Consider the following 27,685-nt stretch of genomic DNA (forward strand, 5'->3'; position numbering starts at 1 on the left):
GCAATTTCTTCCTTTGTATTGACATATTCCAATCTGATATTTTGTTTTGCAACTTGTTCTCAGAGAAAATGATATTTGATTCGAATAAGTTTTGTCTTTGAATGCATCACCGGATTCTTTGAAACACTGATGGCGCTAGTGTTGTCACAATAGATAGTGATTTGTTGATTGGTTTCTGTGTTGACTTCTTTCAGAGCTTCCTTCATCCATAAGATTTGTGTACAACAATCTGCAGCAGCTATGTATTTGGCTTCGGCTGTAGAAAGAGATATAGATGCTTGCTTTTTCTTGAACCAAGATACAAGACAATCTCCTATAAAGAATGCATTTCCGCTAGTACTTTTTCAATCGTCCACGCTTTCTGCCAAGTCTACATCAATGTATGTTGTAAAGGTAAGAGTTGTGCTTTTAGGATACCATAGGCTAAAATCAAGAGTACCTTTCAAATATCTGAGGATTATTTTTACGGCCATAAAATGGGATTCCTTGGGAGCTTACTGAAATTGTACCACCATTTCTATTGCCTGCATAACATTTCATCGTGAAGTTGTTAAGTAAAGAAGGGCTCCAATCATTGATCTATAAAGCATAGCATCTACCAAAGAGGATTCATCTTCTTTACAGATTTGCAATCTGTAATCATAGGTGTGCTCACAATAGCACACTCCTCCATCCCATATTGCTTAAGCATGCCTCTAAGATATTTTGCTTGAGATATGAACATGTCAAATTTAGTTCAAGTTACTTGAAGTCCAAGGAAGTAAGATAATTCGCCAATCATAGACATCGCAAATTCCTTAGACATGTTTTGAGCAAATTCATGACTCATCCCATTGTTATTGCTAGCAAAAATTAGATCATCAACATATACAAGTGTAATTAGTAGTCTATCTTTGTCTATCTTCATGTAAAGATTGCTTCCAGCTACTCCCTTTTTGAAACCTTGTTGTTGTAGATAATGATCTAATCTCGCATACCAAGCTCTAGGATCTTGTTTTAATCCATACAAGGCTTTCTTCAATTTACAAACAAAGTCTTTTCCTTCTACTAGATCGAACCCTTCTGGTTGCTCCATGTAAACTTCTTCCTTTAGGTCACCATTTAGAAATGTTGATTTTATGTCCATTTGATAAACTTTGAAACCTTTTGAACAAGCAAATGCCAAGAACATCCTTATAGCTTCTAATTGGCCTACAGGGACAAACGTTTCTTCAAAGTCGATTCCTTCAACTTGTGAGTATCCTTTGCATACCAACCTTGATTTATTTCTGACGATTTTTCCATCCTCATTCATTTTGTTTCTGAATACCCACTTGGTTCCAATAATATTTCTATCCTTGGGACGAGCTACTAGCTCCCAAGTTTCATTCTTTTCAATTTGATACATTTTTCTTCCATAGTTTTTGTCCAATGACAATCCTTACTAGCTTGAGTGAAGTTTTCTGGTGCAATCATGGATGGTAGAGCAACATCATTCTTTTTAGGTATATTTGTCATCCTTCTTTGGGTTTGTATTCCATTATTTATATCACGAATGATTTCATCTTTTGGATGATGTTTTTGTATAAACATGACTCTTGATGGAGCTTGAGATGGTTCCCTTTGACTTTCTAACTCCTTTTCTTCCTTTGTAATATCTTCTTCAGCTTCTTCAAGGATTGGATCTTGTTCATTGGCTTCAATTTCTCTTTCAGGAAGTGCCTCGTCAATTTTTACATCAATGCTTTCTACCATAGTTTTAAAAAGCAATCGGCATGAACCGGACACCTGTCAAACCGGCCGGTTCATTAGGCAACCAGGTCGAACCAGGCAAAAAAGCCCAGTTTAAGGGATGACTTAGCCAAAAAAATCACAAAAAACAGACCAAACCAGCCAATTTATGACAAAACTGGTTGATTCCATCATAAACTACTCAGTTTATTGTCGAGCCAACTACAAACCCTAGAGAATGCAGTTTTGTGAGTTTTGAAGTTGTTTTGAGGGAAATTTGGGGTTGTTTTCCTCCAAAAGCAGCCCCTCTAAGAAAAGCATGCCTACCCTCTCATTTCACTGACACATCTCAACCCTAGCAATGTTGGAAATTAATGGCAATGTTAAATTTTGGTAATTAATGGTAATGTTAAATTCTAGCAATTAATGGTAATATTAAATTCTTATAGTAAAGGTGACATTTTCATCCTTTTACTTAAATTTTTAACATTAAATGACTCAAGATGTTTGAGAGTGGTTTCAACCTCATTGGATTTCATATGGAGAAACCAAAATTTTAGATTTCACTCAAAATTCAGCAGACTTAATGGTTTTCAAGATTTCATGGTTTGGGGGTTTGCAATGTTTCCATTTGATTCTATCATGCGTGTGGCTATGAGATTGGCATTTGATCAAGAGCATGAAGCCCTTTAAGAACCTTGATGTTGGTGGCATTGATTGTTGAACTTTGTTGATGTTGGTGGTATTGATTGTTGAAATCCTTTACCATGGCCTTAACAAGAATGTACCCTTCACTCAAAGGAAACCAATTGGTTAGGCATTCTAATCTTTTTCTACCACATTATAAGGTTGAGGAGATGAACCCTTCACTCAAATCGAAATCATTGGTTAGGCATGTTTATGTATCTCTTGTTGATAATCCCATTTCTAGTAGCGCTGAATCAATGATGAATTTCATGAGTGACCATGTTGATCATTGGTTTGTAGTTTTGACGTCTATTTTTGCTACTACTACTACTAAAGTTGTAGAGGAGTTTTAGGAGTCCTCAAAATCTGGGCCATATTATTTATGTAGCTCATGTTGATGATCCCTTGTCTAGTAGTGGTCATGAGTTTGATCATGATGAGGAGTGATCATGTTGTTGATCAATGATATGTAGATTGGTAGTAGGTCAGTGACCCCATACCTTAGAGCATTGTTTTCGGACTCTAGATGCCATTTAGAGCCTCGTTGATTATGTATTTTGTTACTGATATGTATTGCACTTGGTGTCATTTTGATATATTCACCTTTACATGGTATATAGATGAGAAAACCTTGCATATTTTGTCTCTATTGGTTTGGAATCATGGTTTTAAATCTTAAAAAGAAAAAAATTATTAAAAACTAATTATTTCATGTATTTTTTTAAAGACCTGTTCATTGAACTCTGATCAGTCCTGGTTTAACCGATTCCAACTTGAAACCTGATTTATTAGGTGGATCAATCTGGTCACCAGTTCCAGATTTTAAAACTATGTTTTCTATGACCTTCTGTTGGTCAAAGTTGTCATTGATGTCAATATGACATTGAAGATGGCTAAATGGCCTAATTCCAACGAGTAAAAATCCCATGTAAAGAAGCCCTAATCTGTAACCCTAGAGAAATATGTGTTGAAGCAAGGCCTAATGTATTAAAGATGCTCTAGCTCTAGTATGCATGAATGATTGAAGTCCTAAGTGCTGAAGATGTGGCTAAAGCATTATATATCTACACAAAATGCAATCCATCATACAAAGGGATTGGAAGAGCAACAATATCCTCCTTGATAAGGAAACGAGGGCAAAAGTTTTTGCCTTTGGACTTTCAAGAATGGCAGAAGAAGGAACAACTCATGTATTAAGCTTAGTTTGTGGAACTGTTGGCTACTTAGATCATGAGTACTATGTCTCTTAACATATAGTAATGTTTATAGTTTTGGAGTCCTCTTGGAAATGATATCTAGTCAAAAAAGCATGTGACACTAATTATTGGCATTACAGTTGGGGCAATGCTACTGCAACAGTTACTGGCTTCTATTGGTGGTAATCAATATGAAGGTTTGCTAGAAAAATATATACTACGAAGCCTCAAACACCTTCCTAGATATTCTCAATAAAAAGGCAAAAACAATGGTGAAATTTGAACACAAGAACAGGAGAATCATTACAAGCCAGCTTCTCAGAAATATAATAAAATCAATATTTATATCATTTTATATAGGTCGACTCCTAGATGGTCATGATGGCCCTTGCATCAAAATACATGTCTTTTCATAGACAGAAACAAGTATAAATAAAAGAATTAATGCTTCATTTCAGACAATCAACTCGGTGAAGGAACAGTTCAAGAATTTGGTGAAGCACAGAGACATAAAGACTCCAATCTGAAGTGAAGAAACAGCAAATTTTGTATTGGTTCTTGGCATCTTCTGTGCGATTCATTTGAGAATAAATTGCTAACGGCTTGAACTCAGACCTGGCAGCTAAGTTGCACGAAACGGGGAAACGGGTACGAGTTTCCGAAACGGGAAGCGATACGAAACGCGACCTCCCCAAATTTTGGAAACGGGGAAACGCGAATATATATATATATATATATATATATATAAAATATTTAAATATATATATATATGTGTGTGTGTGTGTGTGTGTGTGTGTGTGTGCAATCATAAAGCATAAATGATACATTATAATTTATTACACTTAAACATTAAGATTTAATTTACATCACATTTACTCATGAATGATCACATAATGAAAATAAAAATATCGGAATATCCAAAAGCAACCTTTATTAGATATCCAAATCTCAAAATCAGCCTTTATTTATATTAATATATGAGGCTGCAAGTACAATAAAGACTATAAGGCTGCAAGAGAGAGATCCAAATCAGGATTTTCTGCATCCACATCCCATTCTTTAGAAGGACCACTGTTGTATTGGGAGTCTCCTCCTACATAGTCGAACGACCTTAGTGCTCTTGATTAAATACACGTTTCATACCCTAGTACCCTACATGATTTTGATTATTGGGAGTTTCCCCTTCATAGAGGGCTTGGTTCTCTTGATTAAATAGAAGTTCCATACCCTAGTACATGATAAAATCCAATGGAAACATTGCAACCCCCTCAATCCTGAAATCCTGAAAAACAAATAAGTCTGCTGGATTTTGAGTGAGATCTAAAATTCTACTTTCTCCATATGAAATCCAATGAGGGCGAAACCACTCTCAAACATCCTGAGTCATTTCATGGTAATGTTAAAAATTTCAGTAAAAGGATGAAAATGAAAAATAAAGGAGAATATCACTTTTACTTTAAGAATTTAACATTACCATGAACTGCATGTCAACACTAGGGCAAAAATTCACTTTTATAACTTCAGACACACATCTAGAAAATTAAAAAACAAATTTGAAAAAACAAAAATTTAAAAAAAAACACAATTCAATTGGGAAACGCGGGTTGTACGGCCTGGAAACGCGTTTCCGGCCGTACGGCCACGTTTCCGTTTCGGGAAACGTGGCCGTACGGCCAGAAACGCGTTTCGTTTCGTTTCCCGGGAGGAAACGACCCCTAGGGCCATGTTTCCTGCAACTTAGCCTGGCAGAGAGAGCTCATATTTAAGGAAGAAAAGCTCAGACCTGTGGTGCAGACCTGAGACAGACATGAAATACCTCAATCTTGTAGCTGTATGTTTGGACTTGTGGAATTATTTACAGATCTGTAATTTCAGCCCTTACAGGCCTGCAACCTCGGCCCCTGTGGAAGACTGCAACTAGGGCATTCCTGAGGCAACTTCAGGATTGTATTTCAGCCCTTTTGGAAACTGTAATTTCGACCTACTAGGAGCTGTACCTTTGGGCATTGTTGGGAGCAGATCTTAAGCCTTCTCATGAAACGAACTTTGACCCCTCTTAGAGCTGTCTTTGAAGACATCCTTGTGGCCAGAACAATTCAATAAGAAATCTATTTGTACAGACCTAATCAGCTTTGGAAGCAGTTCTTTGAAGAATTCTGTAGCAGCAGTTTTGTGTATAACTGTAGTCACTCTTGGAGCAGATCTAAAAGGCCATCATAGAAGACTTGTAAAGCAACTTCATTAAGCTAACATTGGAGTAGGCTCAAAGCATTTTTTGAGGACTTGGTACAGACGTAAATTGGATAATCATTTGAAGACTTATTTGGAGCAAACATTGTTGAGAAACCCATTGGAGATCCCAAAGAAGAATCCTTGAAGACTTCTTGTTTTTTTGAGGATCTCTTGACTCGTGGAGACTTGTGAACACTTGAACTTGTTACTATAATACTATATTGAAGATCAGTATTGTTGAGGCAAAACATTGTTGAAGACCCTTCAAAAGCTAACTTGGATGCATTAGTGGAGATCTTGTGAATAATTGAAGCCCTCATGGAGCAATCTTGGACAAAATTGGTTGGGTAGCATGAAGAGTTGTGGAGACACTTTTTTGATAAAGTTGTAATTGATGGAAAAAGTGTTTTGAAGATTATTTGAGGGCATTGTTGAAGACGATCTTGAAGATATTGTTAGGGCTTGTTGTAGAAGACATTGGAAGCCTTGAAGAATTATTGATCCTATATTGCTGAATTGAAGGAAAGGGTTGGTGCCCTAGAGGATAGGAGTCCTTAAGAAGATCAATTTGGAGCCTGTGCCAGTGGAGAGGGTTGGAGCCTCATAAAAACCAAATTGGAGATTGGCATCATACAGATAGGAGCCTGGTTGATTGAAGATTGATGTCTTCATCTAGGGTTGGAGCCCTAAACATTATTGTACTTGATTTATTGCAAACAAGAGGATTGGAGTCCTAGTTATTTCTGATTAATTAAATTATTTATTATGTATTGTTCATTTTGTGTTATGTTTTATAAGTGATCTTAACTGGCATAAAAAATAACAATTGTAAAAGAAATATTGATTACCCCCCTCTCAATATTTCCAACAATTGGAATCAGAGCCAGTACCTTCACTCTCAGCCTAGCAACTAGAAGGTATATCCTTAGAACACAAATGGCAAGGTCAATAAAGAAAGGCTCCAAAACTTCTGAAGATGTCTCTTCCTCAGTCAAAAATTCAGATGAAAAATCAAATAGTCAAAGCCCCCATTTTGAATGGGACAAATTTTGAAGTATGCAAGGGTAGAATCAAATTCTTTTTGATGACTCCAGGTTTTGAAGTTTGGGAATCAGTGATTACTAAAAGGAGGATGGAAGAAGAGTCCAAGGAACATAATGCAATAGCGATAAAGGCAATCTTGAGTGGCTTACCCGATCCTATAAAAGTTAAAATGAAGAAACATTCATCAGCGAAAGAGCTTTGGGAGAATCTTCAAGATCTTCATTCAAAAGGACTTTTGCTCATAACATCAAATAATGATAGCCAAGAACATAAGGATTATCCAGAACCAGAAAATATAGTCGAAAGCAAATTTGAAGACACCAAGAGCAATGAAGACCTAGAAGATGAAGAAAACTTCAAGGAAGACCTCAAGGGGGAACTCGTAGCTGCCCTAGAAGAAATAAAAAGACTAAAGAAAGAAAATGAGGAGCTCAATCATGATCTCAACAAGTCAAAAGAAGAAGTTGCTCACTTAAAACTTCAAGAGCAAGAAACATCTCAAGATCTCAAGAAATTGCATCAAATGGAGAAGATCTGAAATAAAAAAAGTAACCTACTTACCAAACCAACTAAAGGAAACAAAGAAGAAGGAAGATAGTTTGACAAACCATCTTGATCTAAGATCTAAGGAATTGAACAAAGTTGAAACAAAATTTGTCAATATAAAGAAGAGATCTCCTCTCTCAAAACTCAATTAGAAGAAGCAAAGAAACAATCACAAGGAGCTGAAATGGTGATGGAACGTTTGGCCCTCCTGGAAGGACAAGTTGGTGAAGCAAAGAAAGGAATGCCACGACATAACAACTGAAGTGAAAACTTCTAGATGCGCAGAAATATATATATATATATATATATAATTGACAGAAGATGATTGTTTACATTGGGGTTTCCTGGCTTATATATCGCCATGGGCATCCTTTGGGGAAAGGGCATGATCTTATGATCGTTCCCTTTCGTCTAATTTAACCTAAAATTAAATACTAATTTCTTTTACATAACATTGCCTTCCTCTCGAAAGAATGCTTTCTCCTCAAAGCATACGTGACGACGAATGTTGTTGACAAAATGCTTCATTCTCCCAAGAAGCGTCTTCTTTGGGTAAGTCCTTCCAATTGATCAGATATTCCAAGATGATCAAGGTCCCACACTTTAAAAGTTCTTGGATTAATCTCTCAATTTTCGTTTTTTGGTGATGTGGATATCGGTATGGCTTGATGTTGACAGGGTCTGACCCTGCCTTGACTTCTATTGTATCCTCAATTTCCCTATTGGGTGGCATCTTCATAGGTAGGTCTTGAAATACTTTTTCATGCTTCCAAATTAGATCTTGTATCTCTAGTGACTCTTCACTGGTCATATTTGCAGATAACATTTCTAATTGGTGACATTGTACTACATAAGCGGGTGCTCCTTTTCGAATCATCTTCATCATGTGAGATGATGATACAATTTGATTCTTTGGTGCTTGGAATCCGTATAATTTGTACTTCTAAGTCTCTGACCTCCCCATTTGAATTTTATAAATTGTACTTGATGGTTGGCGGCATAAGTACCTAAAGTTCGTAGCCATTGGATACCTAAGACTACATCTACTCCTCCTAACGGTACCGTGAAGAACAGAGACTTTAAATTAAAGTCTTGAATCTGCAATTTGACCATATGGCGTTTCCCCACCTTTTCAATCTTCTTACCGTTAACTACCATCACTTTCATGTTTGGTAAGGGAAATGAAAAAATATTGAGTCTCTTTGCCACGGTTGCATCTAAAAAATTGTGTGCGCTACCAAAGTCGATGAGAACCACTATGTTGTTCTTCTTTATGTGTCCTTTTAACTTTAAGGTCTGAGGTTGTGATATACCTATCATAGCTGATAATGACACTTGCGGAATACTTCCGTCATCTAATTCTGGTGAGAATTCTGGGGCATCTTCTGTTTCTTCTATGTCATAATCTTCATTGTTTGAATCATTGGTTGCTTCACAATTATATAGGTTCTTTCGTTCTTTACCTTTAGCACATCTATGCTTGGGGTCCCACTTCTCACCACAGTGTTTGCATTTACCCTCTTTTATCATTTGCGTTTCCACATTAGATTTTTCATCTTCACGACGATGTGGTGGAACATATCTTGTATTGTTTGAGTCCACATACTGGGGTACTCTTCGTCTTGAATATGTTTTTTCCGATTTTAACCAAAATATTTGTTCAAATTTCTTTTCGGCTGTTTTTGTTTTTTGTATTCCTACTTCTATTGATGTAATGTCATGCATCTCAAGTTCTACTTGTAAATGGGTTTTGAGTCCCAAGACTTATGATTGAATTAGACGAGATTCTGATAACCCAGGTACTCGTGTTACTAAGGTCTCCCATTCTTGAGTGTATTCGTCCACACTTCCTTTTTGTCGTAATTTGATGAGTTTTGAAAAAAACTCTTCTTCCTTTACACCTTGGAATCTTTTAAAGAATGCATCCATAAATTTTCTCCAACTAATGACGTGTGTTGTCTTTTTCCACCACATATACCAATTATATGCTTCCCCTTCCATTTTCATGGATGTGTGCCTGAGCTTTTCGTCATCATCATTGATGTCATATATCTCAAAGTATTCTTCTGCTTTATTTATCCATGCAACATTATTTTTTTCATTTCCATCGAATTTAGGCATCTCGACTTTTGCCCTTCGCTGGTATGTCGCTAATGGTTGAGCGAAAAAGGGGTGTTGATTGGTAAAGGTATCCCAGAGTTGCTTGTTTGTAAGAGTCGCGTTACTCATTTCTTGGTGGGGTGTCGCTGATTTTTTTTGGGATTCAGCTTTTTCATGAGAGTCTGTTGACTTCGTTGAATCTGATGAGGTGTGCTCTTGATTTTCTTCATTTTCTTGTAGTAGTTGCGTGGGTGTATAATTCATCATTTTACACAAAAGTTTCAGCAATGTTAAGGTCTCCTTGAGATCTACTTCTGTTTGGACACGGTGATTTTCCATCTTTATTTCTATTCGATTTGTCATATCCTGAAGACTTTTGATATTGTCAGCCTACCCCTCAAGCTTGATCTGGAAATCATCTAATCTTTTATTGACCTCATCGTTGTTGTTATTTATCTTATGCTCCGCGTCAACCAATTTTTTTTTGGAAATCCGCCATTGTCATTGTCGACATTGAGCGAGTTTGTGGGGGCGTGTATTTATCTGCTAGCTTAAATATTTTTTTTAAATAATTAAATTAAATTAATTAATTTAATATTTTTTAATTAAAATTAATTAAATTAACTTTATATATATATATATATATATAACTTATAACTAAATTAAATTTATATAGTATATAACTTATAATTAAATTATAGTATATATTATATATAACTTATATATATAATTATATTATATATTATATATTAAATAAACATTATATATATATATATATATATATATATATATATATATATATATAAATATATATTTGATGTTATAAATATATATTTATATATATATATATATATATATATCCACCGCGGACAGTCACGTCTGCTGATGGGTCACCTCCGGTTTGACGTTCAAAAGAAAAAACCTTCAAGCAGATATCACGCAGTGCTTATTCCAAGTAACTGCACGTCCACCACACGGAACCATAGGTTACCGCAGAGAAAAACGACGTCGGTTCCCTGAGGGTTCAGCGTATCACTTCTGACGCTGCAGCGTTCTTTTTTGGTTGTGGTGTGAGATTGTAGTTAGCTGCTTTAACCGCAAATCCTATAACATCACACTCTAGGCAAAACGAGGATAGTCCACATGCATCGCTTTTTTCTGAAAGCCCTAGGGCCTGATTGCCAGCAGAACTTGTGGTTGTCACCAATTCGTGTTGGCTTTGATACCAGATGAAGTGAAAATTTCTAGATGCGCAGAGAACAAAAAAAAAAAAAATATATATATATATATATATATATACTGACAGAAGATGATTGTTTACATTGGGGTTTCCTGGCTTATATATCGCCATGGGCACCCTTTGAGGAAAGGGCATGATCTTATGATTGTGCCCTTTCGTCTAATTTAACCTAAAATTAAATACTAACTAATTTTTTTTACATAACACCAACTTGAAGAAAAGGATGAAGAAATCTCCAAACTAAAATCAGATGTCACCACTCTCAAGGCCCAACCATGTGAAGCAACAAGGATGACGGAAGAAATGGGGAACCAGCTAGCAAAGAAGGATGAAGAACGCAAGAAGATGAAAGAAGAAATTGACGACCTAAGGAAAGAAGTTGAAAAACTAAGCAAGAGTCTAATGAGTTCACAAACCCTGGATGACATCCTAAGTCATCAAAGATCCCCCCTTGATAAATCAGGTTTGGTTATGCAAGCGAACCCTCAAGCAAAAATGATGCAAACCCAATTGTATCAAACAACAAGGATGTGGAAAATCTTGGTAGAAATGTTGATGCCTCCAATTCCAACAAAAGCAAGGAGATTAATCAAGATGATATTAAAGGAAACCCTACTCCAAGAAGGAATGTGCAAGGTGTCAAAAATGCAAGAAGCAAGGGATATCATCAAAGGATCTCAAGGCAAAGAGACTTCAAAAATACAACAAGGCAATCTCTATCCCCCAGGTACCAAAGTATATTTTTTGGCTATTGTTACTCTTGCACAAATTTTGGACACATGGCAAAGGGTTGTAGGGCTTACAACAAGAACAAAAATAATAGTCCTCATCAGCCTCCTAGAAGCAACTTTGCAAGAAGAATTCATGCCTCCTCATTGATGAACAAGATGGAATGCTTCAAATGCCATAACATTGGACATATGACTCGTGATTGTAACTTGATTTGGGTTCCTAAACAAGCTAAAACCATGACTACCAAGCAAGAAAAGAAGGTTACACAAGTTTGGAGAAGGAAGCAAACTAAATCAGAAAGTGTCTTAGACACTCAAGGCATCAACTCATGTTGTTGATCTGATGAGTACATCTTTGGCAAATATGATATTTCAAGTTTTGATGATGAGATTTTGCCAATTAAGAAGAAGACCATACATACTGTTAGGGGGAGCTTGTGACAATTTGACTATTCTTACAAGATGTTTACATGATGACCCTTGGGAAACCCTTTGACGAGTCACACATGGACAATCATGCTATGAGACAAAGATATATCTCTTGATGGACCATCCCTCAAAAATTTTGCAAAAAATTTTGTTTGACAAAGTTGGATAAAGACATCTCTCTTGTACCACATTGCTAGAAAAAGGAAAGCATGGCGACAATAGGAGCAGCATGACAAGAAGAAGCATGATAGGGGGAGCACTTGATGGAAAAATGACACCCCATTTGCCATTGATGTCAAACGGGGAGAGAATGTTGAAAAGGCGAGAATATTGCCATCAATGACAAAGGGGGAGATTGTTGGTCAAAGTGGTCATTGATGTCAATATGGCATTGAAGTGGTCATTGATGTCTAACCGTTAGATGCCCTAATTTCAATGAGTAAAAGGCCAATGTAAAAAAGCCCTAATCAGTAACCCTAGAGCAATAATGTGTTGAAGCAAGGCCTAATGTATTAAAGGTTCCGTAGCTCTAGTATCCATGAATGAATGAAGTCCCACGTGTTGAAGATGTGGCTAATGGCATTAAATATCTACACATAATGCAATGCATCATACAAAAGGATTTGAAGAGAAACAATATCCTCCTTAATAAGGAAATGAGGGCAAAAGTTTTTGACTTTGGACTTTCAAGAATGACAGCAGAAGGAACAACTCATGTATTAAACTTAGTTCATGGAACTGTTGGCTACTTAGATCATGAGTACTGTGTCTCTCGAAATAGAGTAATGTTTATAGTTTTGGAGTCCTCCTGGAAATGATATCTAGTCAAAAGAGCATGTAACACTAATTATTGGCATTACAGTTGGGGAAATGCTACTGCAATAGTTACTGGCTTCTATTGGTGGTAATCAATAAGAAAGTCTGCTTGAAAAATATATCGTGAAGTCTCAATACCTTCCCAGATATTCTCAATAAAAAGGCACAAACGATCGTGAAATTTAAACACAAGAAGAACTATTACAAGTCAGCTTCTCAGAAATATAATAAAATCAAAATTTAATTCATTTTATATAGGTCAGCTCCTAAATGGTAATGTCGGTACTCCTATCAAAAGACGCATCTTTTCATAGACAGAAACAAGTATAAATAGAAGGATTAATACTTCATTTCAGACAATCAACTCGTGAAGGAACAGTTCAAGAATTTGGTGAAGCACAGAGATATAAAGACTCCGATCTGAAGTGAAGAAGTAGCAAATTTTGTAATGGTTCTTCACATCTTCTGTAGGATTCATTTGAGAATAAATTGATAAGAGTTTGGACTCAGACCTGGTAGAGAGAGCTCAGATTTAAGGAAGAAAAAAGCTCGGACCTGTGGTGCAGACCTGAGACAGACTTGAAATACCTCAATCCTGTAGCTGTATGTTTTGACCTATGGAATTATTTGCAGATTTCTAATTTTGGACCTTACAGGCCTGTAACCTTGACCCCTATGGATTCTGGAAGATTGCAACTAGGGCATTCCTGAGGCAACTTTAGTACTATATTTCGGCCCTTTTGGAGACTGTAATTTCGACCCACTAGGAGTTGTAGCTTTGGCCATTGTTGGGAGCAGACCTTAACCCTTCCCGTGAGCAGAATTTGGACCCCTCTTAGACTTGTCTTTGAAGACATCCTTGTGGCAAGGACAGTTCAATAAGAGATCTATTTGTACAGAGTCCAGACCTAATCAGCTTTGGAAGCAGTTCTTTGAAAAATTCTGTAGCAGCAGTTTTGTGTATCACTGAAGTCACTCCTGGAGCAGATCTAAAAGGCCATCATAGAAGACTTGTAAAGCAACTTCATTAAGCTAACATTGGAGCAGGCTCAAAGCAGATTTTGAGGACTTGGTACAAACCTAAATTGGACAATCATTTGAAGACTTGTTTGGAGCAAATTTTGATGAGCAACCAATTGGAGATCCCAAAGAAGAATCCTTGAAGGCTTGTTTTTTTGAGAATCTGTTGACTTGTGGAGACTTGTGAACACTTGAACTTCTTACCATAATGAAGATTAGTCCTGTTGAGGCAAAACATTGTTGAAGACCATTCAGAAGCTGAGTTGGAGGCATTAGTGGAAATCTTGTGAATAATTGAAGCCCTCATGGAGTAACCTTGGAGAAAATTGTCTGGGTAGTATGAAGTGTTGTGGAGACACCTTTTTGTTAAAATTGTTATTGATGGACAAAGTGGTTTGAAGATTATTTAAGGGCATTGTTGACGACGATCTTGAAGATATTGTCAAGGCTTGTTGTAAAAAACATTTGAAGCCTTGAAGAATTATTGATCCTATATTGAAGAATTGACAGAAAGGGTTGGTGCCCTAGAGGATAGGAGTCCTCAAGAAGATCAAGTTAGAGCTTGTGCCAGTGGGGAGGGTTGGAGCCTCATAAACAAGAAGTTGGAGCTTGGCATCATATAGGTCGGAGTCTGGTTGATTGAAGATTGGTATCTTCATCTAGGGTTGGAGCCCTAAACGTTATTGTACTTGATTTATTGCAAACAAGAGGATTGGAGTCCTCGTTATTTCTGATTAATAAAATTATTTATTATGTATTGTTCATTTTGTGCTATGTTTTATAAGTGATCTTAACTGGCATAAAAAATAACAATTGTAAAAGAAATACTGATTCACCCCCCCTCTCAGTATTTCCAACACCTTTTGTAATCGATTTTTGTAATCGATTGTTGTACATTACAAGATGACTCAAATACATTTAATGAAGACCAAACCTAGTTACATTTTCCAACACTTGCAAGTAAGTACATTGGGCATCATTTATAAGCTTTATTAACGTTAGGGTTATACCAAGACTTTATGGCATTGATTTCTTTATTATGTAATGGTGGGAAGAGTTGGAAGAACTCATGTTTGGGAATTTCACATATAATAAATTCACCATAAATGCATTAATTTTGAGAGATTTTGCTTAAAAAGTCTATCTGAAGACATGAACTACCAATGAATGTGTGTGTTTACAAGTCTTTGTTATCAACAGGGGCATACAACTACTTTGTGATATTCATTTGACTTCTATTAAACGGAGTGGAAAATGTGACAAAGCTACAATTTGTAAATTGGACGGTAATGTTTTTAACCATAAACGCATTAATTTCAAGGAATTCTCATTAAAATTTCCCAGTGAAGACATGAACCACTAATAGGTGGCAACAACACTCAGGTTGTGGCTAAATATGCAACCCAAGTCCCAACAGCAGCTCATTTCTATGAAGGTAACTTTCATTCTGATACTAAAGGTAAGGACAGGTATATCTTATTCACAGATTAACATATTTATGGCTGACACATCCTTTCTCAAGATAACGTTGTCTATTTTTTTTGAAACAAAGAAATACTTTAATATGATACATATGCAAACTATCTAACAATGACTTTTATCAAGATCAGACCCATCTCACACAGATATCTACAGCAGAATAGTAGTGACTGACAACATAAATATATAGCAAATTATTTTTTATTGAATAGCACCTGCTGTTAATTTCAAAATAGTAGGCTTCCCAACAACTATAAACTGATAAAATTTAACAGATCAATAGAAAATGCAAACTGTAGTAGGTGTAGAACCTTGAATCCTCCCAAATAAGCTTGTATTTGTTGGACAGCTCAGGTAAAAGCTGACTTTTGCAGAAGCCAATATTACTCAGGACCATGAGTAACTTTTGATGTTCACTTGCAATCTCTACACCTGGCTGCAGACCAGTGAATTTACTTCCGAATACTTGTGAGTGCCCATTTTCTAAGGCTGCAGAAACATTCTTGCCCCTGATTTGAGAGAGCTCAGCTGCAATTTTCTCCAGAGATCCTGAATGCAGTACAGTATTTCCAATGATACCCAGAATGTAGATATCAACTTAAAAATATACATGTATGGGTATAACAAATATGATAAAAGAACTACAGAACTAACGGAAAAAAACTGTACATCCACAGAATTTTTTTTAAGTTTAATTTAACTAGAAACTTTAATATACCTGCAAACTCTAGAAAACAATTAAAAAAGGTGAATCTGACGGAATCCTGCATTTGCTGAACTTCCATATTCATATCATGGACCTTAGACGAATCACACTTCAAAGTTTCCACCAACCTGTTGGATGTAGAAAAAAAGCAGCACCATGTAAATCGATAGTTGCAACATATGGAATCATATCAAGTAAAAAATACACTATATATAACAACAAGCTTCACTGAGACGAAAGGGCAAGGTTGGGGACAGATGCACAGGCAGTTGGAAGGAAGGCCAAGGCTTGGGATGACTACCAGGGGATGAAGGGACAGAAGGATGGAAGGACAAGATTCATGGATAAGCTAGTGGTTTTCCTTATAATGTTGATTTTTTGTAGCATCAGGAGGTATTCCCATATGGCCTATAAAAAATTAATAAATTTATTTTTGAGGTCTCCAAGTCAGCTCAGGGGGTGGAAGGGTGTGTCCCTTGTGTAATTTTACCCTCATTCAACAAGTATATATATGTGATGTGTCATTTCATTTTGACCATCAAGCAAGTCATCTCTCTCTCTTCATCATCTCTTTTGGACAGCCCCACATGTGATCTCAAAGGACAAGTTTGACCGAGTTTATCAACCTTCTGACTGAGCTTAATTGACTGGGCGTTGACTGCAGAGCAAGGCTGCAGGGCTGCAGGCCACAATGGCCACAGGGCGTGCGGCAGACTTTGAGGACACGGCAAGACCTGTTGGATGTTGTTGTTTAATGTTGAAGGTGGCCATGTTTTGTCTGATATTCTGAATTCGATATTGGCACAGATTTCTAGACAAATTGTTAATTTGTAAACCTTGCTGAAGAATAATTTCTCCTAAAAAACGTTGTTAGGTTTTCTCCCAAGGTTGTGTTCGAGGGTAAAAATATTGTCTCTATTGTGCATGGTTGTCTTTCTATGATCTTTACTGTTTCCATTGTATTTACTGTATTTACAGTTGATATTTTCTGAAGTGTAGTTGCTCAATGACATCAGTGGCATAAGAACACTGTGAAAATCACTAGGTAGTAATTATCTGGCACAAAATAGTATTCTACTGTGCTCTTTTGGAAAAATCAACATATAATTCTTCATAAACAAAGAAACAACATGAACAACAAAGGTATTGTGAGGTTGGTTGTGAGTCAAATGTAAAAGACTTCTAACAAGTTGTTGATACAGAGTAGCATCAACAGCAGGAGAAGTATATTTTACTGATAATTTGACTCCATAACAAAATGAGTTAGCACAAGGTTGACAGTCTTCCATGTGAAACCTTCAAACAAAGCCTAGTTTGGTTGTGAGAAAACAATACCATTATCTAATTGCAAAACTTGAATACAATGAAAATAGTGCAATAGAGCCAAAATAATCATCGCAAAGTTGCTCTTAATTTTGTTATTCATGTGGATAGTCACCTTAACATTATTGCTTGTTAGCATTAAGTCATCTATGTACATTACAAGCCCAAGGTTGGGTTCGAGGGTAAAAAGATTGTCTCTATTGTGCATGGTTTTCTTTCTATGATCTTTACTGTTTCTTTTGTATTTACTGTATTTACAGTTGATATTTTCTGAAGTGTAGTTGCTCAATGACATCAGTGGCATAAGAACACTGCGTGAAAATCATTAGGTAGTAATTATCTGGAACAAAATAGTATTCTACTGTGCTCTTTTAGAAAAATCAACATATAATTCTTCATAAACAAAGAAACAAGATGAACAACAAAGGTATTGTTAGGTTGGTTGTGAGTCAAATGCAAAAGACTTCTAACAAGTTGTCGATACAGAGTAGTATCAACAGCGGGAGAAGTATATTTTACTGATAATTTGACTCCATAACAAAATGAGGTAGCACAAGGTTTACAGTCTTCCATGTGAAACCTTCAAACAAAGCCAAGTTTGGTTGTGAGAAAACAATACCATTATCTGATTGCAAAACTTGAATACAATTAAAGTAATACAATGGAGCCAAAATAATCATCACAAAGTTGCTCTTAAATATGTTATTCATGTGGATAGTCACCTTAACATTATTGCTTGTTAGCATTAAGTCATCTATGTACATTACAAGCCCAAGGTTGGGTTCAAGGGTAAAAATATTCTCTATTGTGCATGATTGTCTTTCTATGATCTTTACTGTTTCCGTTGTATTTACTGTATTTACAGTTGATATTTTCTGAAGTGTAGTTGCTCAATGACATCAATGGCATAAGAAGACTGTGTGAAAATCATTAGGTAGTAATTATCTGGCACAAAATAGTATTCTACTGTGCTCTTTTAGAAAAATCAACATATAATTCTTCATAAACAAAGAAACAAGATGAACAACAAAGGTATTGTTAGGTTGGTTGTGAGTCAAATGCAAAAGACTTCTAACAAGTTGTCGATACAGAATAGCATCAACGGCGGGAGAAGTATATTTTACTGATAATTTGACTCCATAACAAAATGAGGTAGCACAAGGTTTACAGTCTTCCATCTGAAACCTTCAAACAAAGCCTAGTTTGGTTGTGAGAAAACAATACCATTATCTAATTGCAAAACTTGAATACAATGAAAGTAATGCAATAGAGCCAAAATAATATCGCAAAGTTGCTCTTAAGTTTGTTATTCATGTGGATAGTCACCTTAACATTATTGCTTGTTAGCATTAAGTCATCTATGTACATTACAAGCCCTATTTCATTATTTTCCTTCTCTAAACCCACATGACCACTGGGTCCACAAGGCACTGGCACACCACTTCCTTTGTCCACATATATGGGTTGGGCCTCGAAAAGTTGCCTTGGATGTTGATGCAGCTAAAAAAAAATTAAAAGCATACCATGGCCACAAGGAAGAAACAAAAGAAAAGAATAACATGGAATGCAAAAGATGGTTGGGACATTAAATATAGCACGTGGGCAAAAGCCAAACATGATCTCTACCCCTTATCATGGCCATCACCTTGGTTCCTAAGGCCCATGAATGCCCCCACATCATTAAGGAACCCATGCACGTCCCAACCCCTAGTGGGCAATGAACTGCCCCACATTAAGGAGGTAATAACTGCTTTACATCATTCACAGCATGCTCTGGCAAATAAAGAAGGGTGAAAAACAAAGGTTGGGCTAACTCATGTATCCACAATTGCTCTCTCCTACATCTGTATACCCAATATGTGGATATCCCTCATTATTGCTATCCTTGTACCCATGGCATTTGACCTTGAGATGCTTGTTTCCCCATCCATTTCATCATTCATTCACGTGCCAGCTATTAATTTAAGGGTGTACCAGGTAAAAGACTCATGGAGTTATCTAATAAGGTTGTCTGTTACCCACTCCTACCTACGGAGGTTATACTATTACGAGATTAAAGCCACAAATTTAGAGGAGAAGCCCCATATGAAGTCTAAATCTGCCCTTGATTAACAAGCTTGGTACACTTAGATGCACTAATGAATTATTGTAGCTAATGGTGAGGATGCAACATTGGACATTATATGTGATTGGCAGATGGTTTCATCTTGGGTTGGGGAACTTAATTGGGGCCTAAGTCCGCCAGAGGAGCATATGACACCCTTCGAGATAAGTGTTGAGAGCTAGGGACTCTTGTATTTGTAGAGCATCATTACTTCATTCCATGTGCGTCTACAGCACCACAATAGTCTCTCCACTTTGCCCCATATTATTCACCATATGATGCACTTGGACCAGCATGCCCTAGCCAACTTAGTAGTGTACATGTCGTTTAGTAGCTAATCTGAGGCCCAGATGAGCTTTGTCTTGGCCTTTGAGACGTGGGAGGGCTAGCACGATTCTCTAAGCCCTCAACAGTGGAGCAGATTCAAGCTATTATATCAGCAGGAGACCCATGAGACCCATTTTGTGCCCAAACACAAAATTGGGGTCCACTTGATTATTTGCATGGAAGTTTAGGGGCCAACCCCTAGTAGATAATTTATGGAGCCCTCTTGACTCACTTTGGCATAGAGAGAGTCAACACATGATAGAATTATTTCTTTAACTTCTAAATCCCAAATGATGACATCAGCATTTCGACCCTCTTGTGGGTTTACCTACATGATTTTTCATTGGTTATGCTGTTGGCTTGTAACCACAATTAGATTTTCCCTCCATTTGACAACTAAGAGGGGATTTTAGGCTAACATTAGACTTGATAGATAAAGTATAAATAGATGAGATCTCATTTGAGCTACTCATCATCATCACACATGGACTCGATCTCTTGAGAAGAACTCACACTTGTTTCTATGGCTATTAGAGAATTTTTGGATTCATTTTGACATTTGGAGCTAGTTCAATTTTGTCTTTGGAGCCATTTCTTGGATCATGGATGGATCTATTGCATGTCATCTTGTAAGTGCTTAATGTTGATGGAAATGTTCTCCTAAATTTGTTAAATGTGTGGGATTATTTCTTCTAGAATGTGCTAATTGTGCCTTAATTATTAAAATTTAATGTTGCAAGTCATTCTAGTTGAGTATTGCATATGTTATTCAATGTATGGCATGCACTGATTGTTCCTAGAGGAGGAAATTCTTGAATCTCTCCATGAAACTGCATTATCAATTGAAGTGGGTAAATGCTTAACCTTGGTACCTAGGGCATCATTTCTAAGCCTCCTTAGAGACAACTTCGTTCACATTAAGCTTCCTAAGACTCCATATGCCCAAAGAACAAGGCACTAATCCAAGTCCTTGGTGGTCAAACTCAACTTTTCTCCATAAATTTTCTTCTCCAAAATCCGGTCCTCTTAAGGTAGGACGACTATCTAGGGCTTAAGAGTGAATTGCTTAGGAAGAGGTATTGTGGGAGTCCAAGAGCCTAAACATCAAGCCTAGGGTTTTGACTACATGACTTCAAAGTTTGGTGGGCATCCACTTGAATTTGTACATAAAATCTCTTGTTCTAGGCATTTCCCTATGAGCGAAAACATAGCTAGTTTTTGTAACGAACAAAGTTCGTATACATAGTAGAATAATTCAAAAGAACTTAAATATGTAAGTATCCATTGTAGGACAAGTAGTAATTGATTGTACAAAAGATGTGTGAAATAATTACAATGAGGGTCCACTTATATACCTAGGTAGGTGCCCTTTCATGAATGGTCATGTCGCAAAGACATACCTCTTCATTACTAACTAACTAACTATTAGTTAACTAATTATTTATTATTTTTATATCAGTTATATTCATAACATTGCCCCTCTTCAAAAAGCTTTGTCTTCAAAACTTACTAATGAAAGGGTCAAATCTCTTTTCCCGTTTCGAATATCTTCTCATCTCAGAACTTTCATCTTCGTTGATACAAGATGATATGATCCTTGTGATAAACAAAATTGTTGGATTGAGAATGGATCTAACCATCTTAGATTACACTCTTGTGGAACTTTCAATGACTGGAATTTTGTGGTGAATTTTTATCATAGGATTGGATTTTGCAAACTTCAGTATTCCTTGGAACATAAATTTGTTGCTTCCGTTCTGAATGGTTCAAATATGTAGACTGACTTAATTGTTTGCTCTGTGATTTGGATGTCGATAAGGAGCTCTTGCTTTTTGATCTTGCCCCTAATCTGTTTGTGTTGATTTCTCGATTTACTTCAGGTACTGTTGTTGTTGAGTTGGTTACTGAATCATCACTTGGAATTTCCATTGTTTGAACTGCAACATCTAAATTAGTTTTAACTTCTATAGGTTTCTCTTCTCTTCAGTTGTGATATTGACTGGATCGGTATTTTTTCCTTTATCTTCAACTTAGATTGAAACGATTGAAGACTTCAATACTTCTTCTTGAAGTTGTTCTAATTTGTCATTTAGTGACATTTTGTCACTTTTAAGCTTTCTTATTTGTGTAAGGAGGTTTTGGTTATGATTCCTTAGACGTAAAAGCTCTTCGCTTTCTGGATTGTTGACTTTGCTTTTAGTATCTTTCTCATCGTTTAAATTTTTTATTTGTTCTAATAACCCTTTGATTAAGGGTTTTTAAGTGCAAATTTTCTTCCTCCTCCTTCGACAGATTCTCGTTGAATTTCTTCTTAGAACTTTCATTTTCTTGCTTAAATTTTTTGCCTCTTAACCTTGGACTTCTTGATTTGTTCAAGTAACTTTTTATTATGGTCTCTTAGGTGCAAAATTTCCTCTTCTTATTCTTTTAACTTATTGTAAAATATGTCCTTTCCGAAGCATTATTTTTTTGTTCAAGCTTTGCGAATTCTTCCTTTATTTGTGTCTGTGTATTACCTTGACACTCTTTGATACTAAATAATCTCCCAAACACTGGACAACTTAATTTGCAATTTTTTTGAATATATGTATATCCAATTTTGTTTAGACAAAAAGGACATTTAGTCCAAAATAATAATTGTTGTGTGGAACTCATCTTGATTGCTTCTTTTTCTTCTTATATGAGCTTTCAGAATATACGAATATATCCTCTTTTTACTACCTTTATAATTCTCTTCAAATATCCACTTCTTAATTTATTTATTTTTTGTATTAATTTCCCTCCCCTCTTTTTTTAATACCTTGCTTGAAACTTTTTATTAAATTCTTTTTCCTCTCTCCTTTTTATTTTATTCTACTTCTCATAAAAACGTTGATAAGCCTTTCTAATCCTTTTCTCTTTATATATATATATATATATATATATATATATATATATATTTAAACTTCTTTATTAGTTATTAATCTTAACATCAAATTATCCCTTCCGTTTATTTATAATAAAAATGCTTTATTCTATATCCTTTAAAAGTATTGAATATTGTATAATCTTATGTTGATTGGTTGCAACTCTACAATAAGGCATGAATTTTTTCGACGGCAAAAATTGCATACAATTCAATTGTACAAGTCGATTTTACTAGTATAGACTTGATTTATGATGTGCAGTTGTGTACAGATAGGAGCATGGTGCCAATCCTAAAGCGGTGCCCAGAACTTATTTTCGACAATTTTAGCTAATGCTCCTTCTACGCCGAAAATCCAATTATTTGTAACAGTGTTAGGTGTAAGACATGCAATGGTTAGTGACTACGAAAACGCGGATGTTAGTTGGAGGGAAAACTGCGAAGGCACGAGAGAGAAAAGTTATGGTGGCTCGGGCGCCTTGTGGTGGCACTGATAGTTGGTAGCAGGTTTCCTATCACTAGCATGACAGGTCGATTCAGCACAAGGGGATGGGAAGGTTGGTTTCTTAGTCAGCGGTAGCTTGTGCTGTGTGGAAGTCAGTGAGGGATGACACAGGGTGGATGGCAGCTCTAGGAAGCAGGCAACAATCAAGGAATGTTTGTGGGGGAGGAGCGGTTCATCGGTCAGCAGTTGTGGCTACTCTGTCAGCGAACGATTGCGGCTACTCTGTCAGTCAACGGTTGTGCCAGTCTAGGATGGCGGTCGGTATCGGGTGGTTTGTCGAGGTTGTGGCTTGAGGCAGTGATTGTTGGAGACATTAGCAACGTTGAGGATCAACATCGGTTGTGGTTGGTTGCACGTGCTATGGCGGCTAGTTGCAAATGTCAAGTAATGACGCAAGGTTTTATGGCAGTTGCGGTGGTTCGAACCTGTCAGCAATTGTGGCCTTTTCTTTTCTTTTTTTAATTTTGATTTTTGTTTTGTTTTTTATTTAACTTTTTTTTAACTATTTTTTTATATAATTTCCTTTTTTATATAAACCCTTTTTTTGAATTTTTATTTTTAAATATATTTTCACATAAATTCTATATTTTTTAAACTTTTTAATATCATTTATTTTTCTTTTTTTCAATATTTTTAACTCTTTTTCTTAAATTTTTTTTAAATAATTATATATATGGTATTTTTTTCGACTTCTTTTTTTCTCTCTTTAATGGAGAACCTCCAACTATATAGTCAAACACTTGACCGCGACGACAACTACGTTGAGGAAGATTTTAATGGCCAATGGTCGGGATCATAGAACATGGCTCTAATACCAATGTAATAAACAAAGTTTGTATACTCAAAGGAATGCTCTGATACCAATGTAACAGACAAAGTTCGTATACATAGCAGAATAATTTGGAAGAACTTAAATATTGTTATATTTAGGCTTTTGTGATCCATATCAATATTTTGAGAAGAGTTTTCGGCGGAAATTACATTATAATTCATTTGTCGATGCGTTTCGAACCAACAAGTGTGGTTCATCGTCAGGACAAGTTGATGAACCACACTTGTTGGTTCAAAACGCGTTGACAAATGAATTATAATGTGATTTCCGCCGAAAACTCTTCTCAAGAACTTAAATATGTAACTATCCATCGTCGAACAAGTAGTAATTGTATATAAGAATTGTTAAATGTACAAAAGATGTGTGAAATGATTACAATGAGGGCCCGCTTATATACCTAGGCAAGTGCCCTTTCATGAATGATCATGTCCGTAAGACATGCCTCTTCGCTACTAACGAACTAACTATTAGTTAATTAATTATTATTTATTATTATTATATTTATATTTACATTTATTATTTTTATATGAATTATATTCATAATAGTTTTCCTCAACTTGGGGACTTCCTTGAGCTTTGTATGAGCTTAGCACTTGGTGAAGTATATCATAAGAATCCCTTTTTCCTCATTGCCTTGATCTTGGAATTACCTTCATCCATGATAATTCACAAAACCCTAGATCTTGTACAATCCATTATTAAGAGCGTCAAGTGCCTTTGAAGCCTTATATCGCAACTTTTAAGCATTCCTTGAGAGATCCTCTTGTATCACCTTGCACCTAAACTGTGGAATATCTATTATAGGGATCATTTCCTTACCAGGACTCCTCCCATTGGTGAATGTTCGTAAAGAGTAGGGGACATTGGCTATGGTGACAACGGGCCATTGTTCCAATGTTAACACTTAGTCTAGCTCTTGTCTTGTAGAGTTTCCCTGTCCAACGCTTACTAGATTTTGTGGTAATAGTCACCATAATGAATTTAAAAATTTTAAATTAAGGAAAAAAACATAGGAAATCGAAACAAATCCCACTCATGGAAAAATTCCCAAGTAAAAAAATGATACTTGAACGAAAGTAAGCCATTCATGTGACAAGTAATTAGAAATCTCTTCAAGTCAACTTCATAACACAATTGATAGCACTCTAATACGAAGCTACATTATACCAAAAAGTACTTCCGATAAGTCTTGAGATTATAATAAATTAGAAAACCTCGTTCAAAATAAACATCACAAGAAATTATTCAACCTTTCTTTGATGTAACATATTTGTCTGCAGACACAGTTTAGATAGCCAACTATTAACGGTAAGTGATCACCTAATTGTGTTAATCATAAGTGTAGTTGTACATCACTAAAAGGAGTCACAAGCATGTGTGATTGAAGAAGGCAACATTGGTGGGTTGTGCATGGCAAATAGATACCACAAGGAGAACCCAATGTTAAAATGCACTAAAATTACTAATGATTGAAACTATGCCGCAATGACCTCTAAATAGGCCCTCAACAGGAATGAGCAAAAAAGGATGAGGACACAACAACGTGAAGGTCATTGCAAGGACAGAACAAAAAAAAAGTAATGTGATCTATCCATGCCACGTTTGGAGGAGGATATGTGTTGGTTGCATCAATACACTCCTAAAGGAGAACTCAAGACTTATATGGGTTCTCACACAAAAGGGCATGCAACTCAAATCTAGGGAACTAGACTAAAAGAAAGATTATTTCCTACCTTGCTAGATGTTATAGAGACTTGCACGAAGAAGAGAGTATTATAATGACTTCCACAACAAACAAAATCTCAATAAGTTGATATGCTAACTCTTCTACATAGAAGTGGGAGAGAATGAACTAGAGTAGGTGCAAGTCGAAAGAATGAGTTGTGATAATTAGTTTGCAATGTGAAGCCCACATAGATGAAGTTTGTTACCACAAAATTTGTCACACACTAAAACTAGCAAGAAGTTTGTTGAGATCCTCAATTTCCAACAACGAAATATTCTAGGAAACAAATACAATAGTATTCTCATCTAAGTAAATCCAACAAACAAATCAACAATGAATAAAGGACTTAGTTAGAACTTTCTATATATAGAACAAAGAGATGAAGGTGCCTTCTTTGTTTGAGGATAGGCCAGGTCTAGGCTCTAATAATAGCAAAATACAAGTATGTCAACCTACATGATGTGTCCATGTCTAGATCCATGAAAAATGTCCAATAGAAGCTTCATGTGGGTCTTGTGTCATGATCCCAACATAAAAGTAGGCCAAGTAAATGCCTCATAAATGTGGAAACCCTCCGTAAATGTAGCATAGAACATGTGCAATGTAACATCCTCATAAAGTTGCATGCAGAAGTGTGAAATCATCTTCCACAAACATAAATCGATAACAAATCACACAGAGATGTGTCCAATGGGCCCTCATGTCCTCAACATGGAAATAGACATCCCAAAAAGTGGAGCACAAGTAAAAGTGTGCCAAATCATCAAGCTCAAGGTTCATTGCATAACCAGCAACAAGAAATATGCAAGAAGACCCTCGAAGTAGCCCATGTAGCTCCAAATAATCCATGGATCACAGTAGATGAAGCGAATCTCAAGGCAGTAGGTTGACCACTATAGAATAAACACCATAAATCAAGGATCAAGTCATCAATGACAATCCTTAAATAAATTTCGGCTCGCATATAAATAAATTAAGATATGACCTTTGGTTTTGTCTTCCAAGTGGTTTGATCTCACCTATGACTCCTCATATTTCTCCTAAATGAATGATTATAACATTTACAATACACCATAATCCCTATGATTAGAGATCAAGCATCCCCCCCACCCCCCCGCGCCCCCCGCCCACCCCACCTTCCCTAAAATTAAAACAAATCAAAAGTGGTATTTAGATATCTAACATCACCCCCCCCCAATACAAAGTAGTGCTTGTGAGACCAAGAATCTTTCTAAACTTTTCAAACCTCTCTCTTCCAAGCACTTTGGTGAAGATGTCTGCAATTTGGTCACTTGTGGAACAATGTACCAAATCAATAGTCTTAGCGTCTACATTATGTCATAGTAGATGGTAATTTGTGTTAATGTGCTTTGTTTGGTCATGGAAGACGGGATTCATTACCAACTTGATTCTAGAGGTGTTGACAATCAAACATGGAGTAGCTCTCACGTGTTTCTCATACAAATCCTCTCGTATCTTCACAAGCCACACAACCTCCTTTATTGCCTTTGTAGCAACAAGTGTTGCAAATCGTTGGAACACTAAGAGGGGGGTAAATCAATATTTCTATTCAATTAGTTAATTTTAACTTCACATAGCATTAGCTATCACTAGCATTAGTTCAAAATATGAATTAGCAACACACCATTCAACAAACACAACATTAAACACAATACATAAGAGATTTTCATTTGGAAACCATTCCGGGAGAAAAACCATCAAACGCTTTTAATATAGGTCTTCAAGATTACACCAATAGGAAGCTCCAACTTCCAAGGTTCTCTAGTAGCCACTAGAAGACGGCTCCAATGCCCCGATTTATCAACTCCAACTGAAAGGATCCTTCGACACCCTGATTTACCAGCTTCAACAACGACACTCCAAAGTCCTGACTTACCAACTCCAACTCAAAGGACGCTCCACCACTCTGATTTTATCAGCTCCAACTAAAATGGTGCTCACCCACCCTACACACGCTCCAACCTGCCCTTGCACCACCCTGCCTCCCTAAAGTGTTCTCAGGCTCC

General features: G+C 36.3%; 1 protein-coding gene across 1 annotated transcript in view; it reads right to left on the bottom strand.

Moving 5' to 3' along the window:
* The window catches only part of LOC149218274 (exocyst complex component SEC5A-like), a 309,979-nt gene that overhangs the window by 149,396 nt on the left and 132,898 nt on the right, over window positions 1-27,685 (bottom strand). The window contains 2 exon segments of the mRNA XM_089383884.1: window positions 15,542-15,779; window positions 15,949-16,064. Of these exon segments, the coding sequence (XP_089240010.1) occupies window positions 15,542-15,779; window positions 15,949-16,064 (354 nt within the window).

Source organism: Pinus tabuliformis, chromosome Q, assembly GCF_031772625.1.
Source record: "Pinus tabuliformis cultivar Carrire ecotype Pingquan chromosome Q, CPIR1, whole genome shotgun sequence".
Taxonomy (NCBI): Eukaryota; Viridiplantae; Streptophyta; class Pinopsida; order Pinales; family Pinaceae; genus Pinus; species Pinus tabuliformis.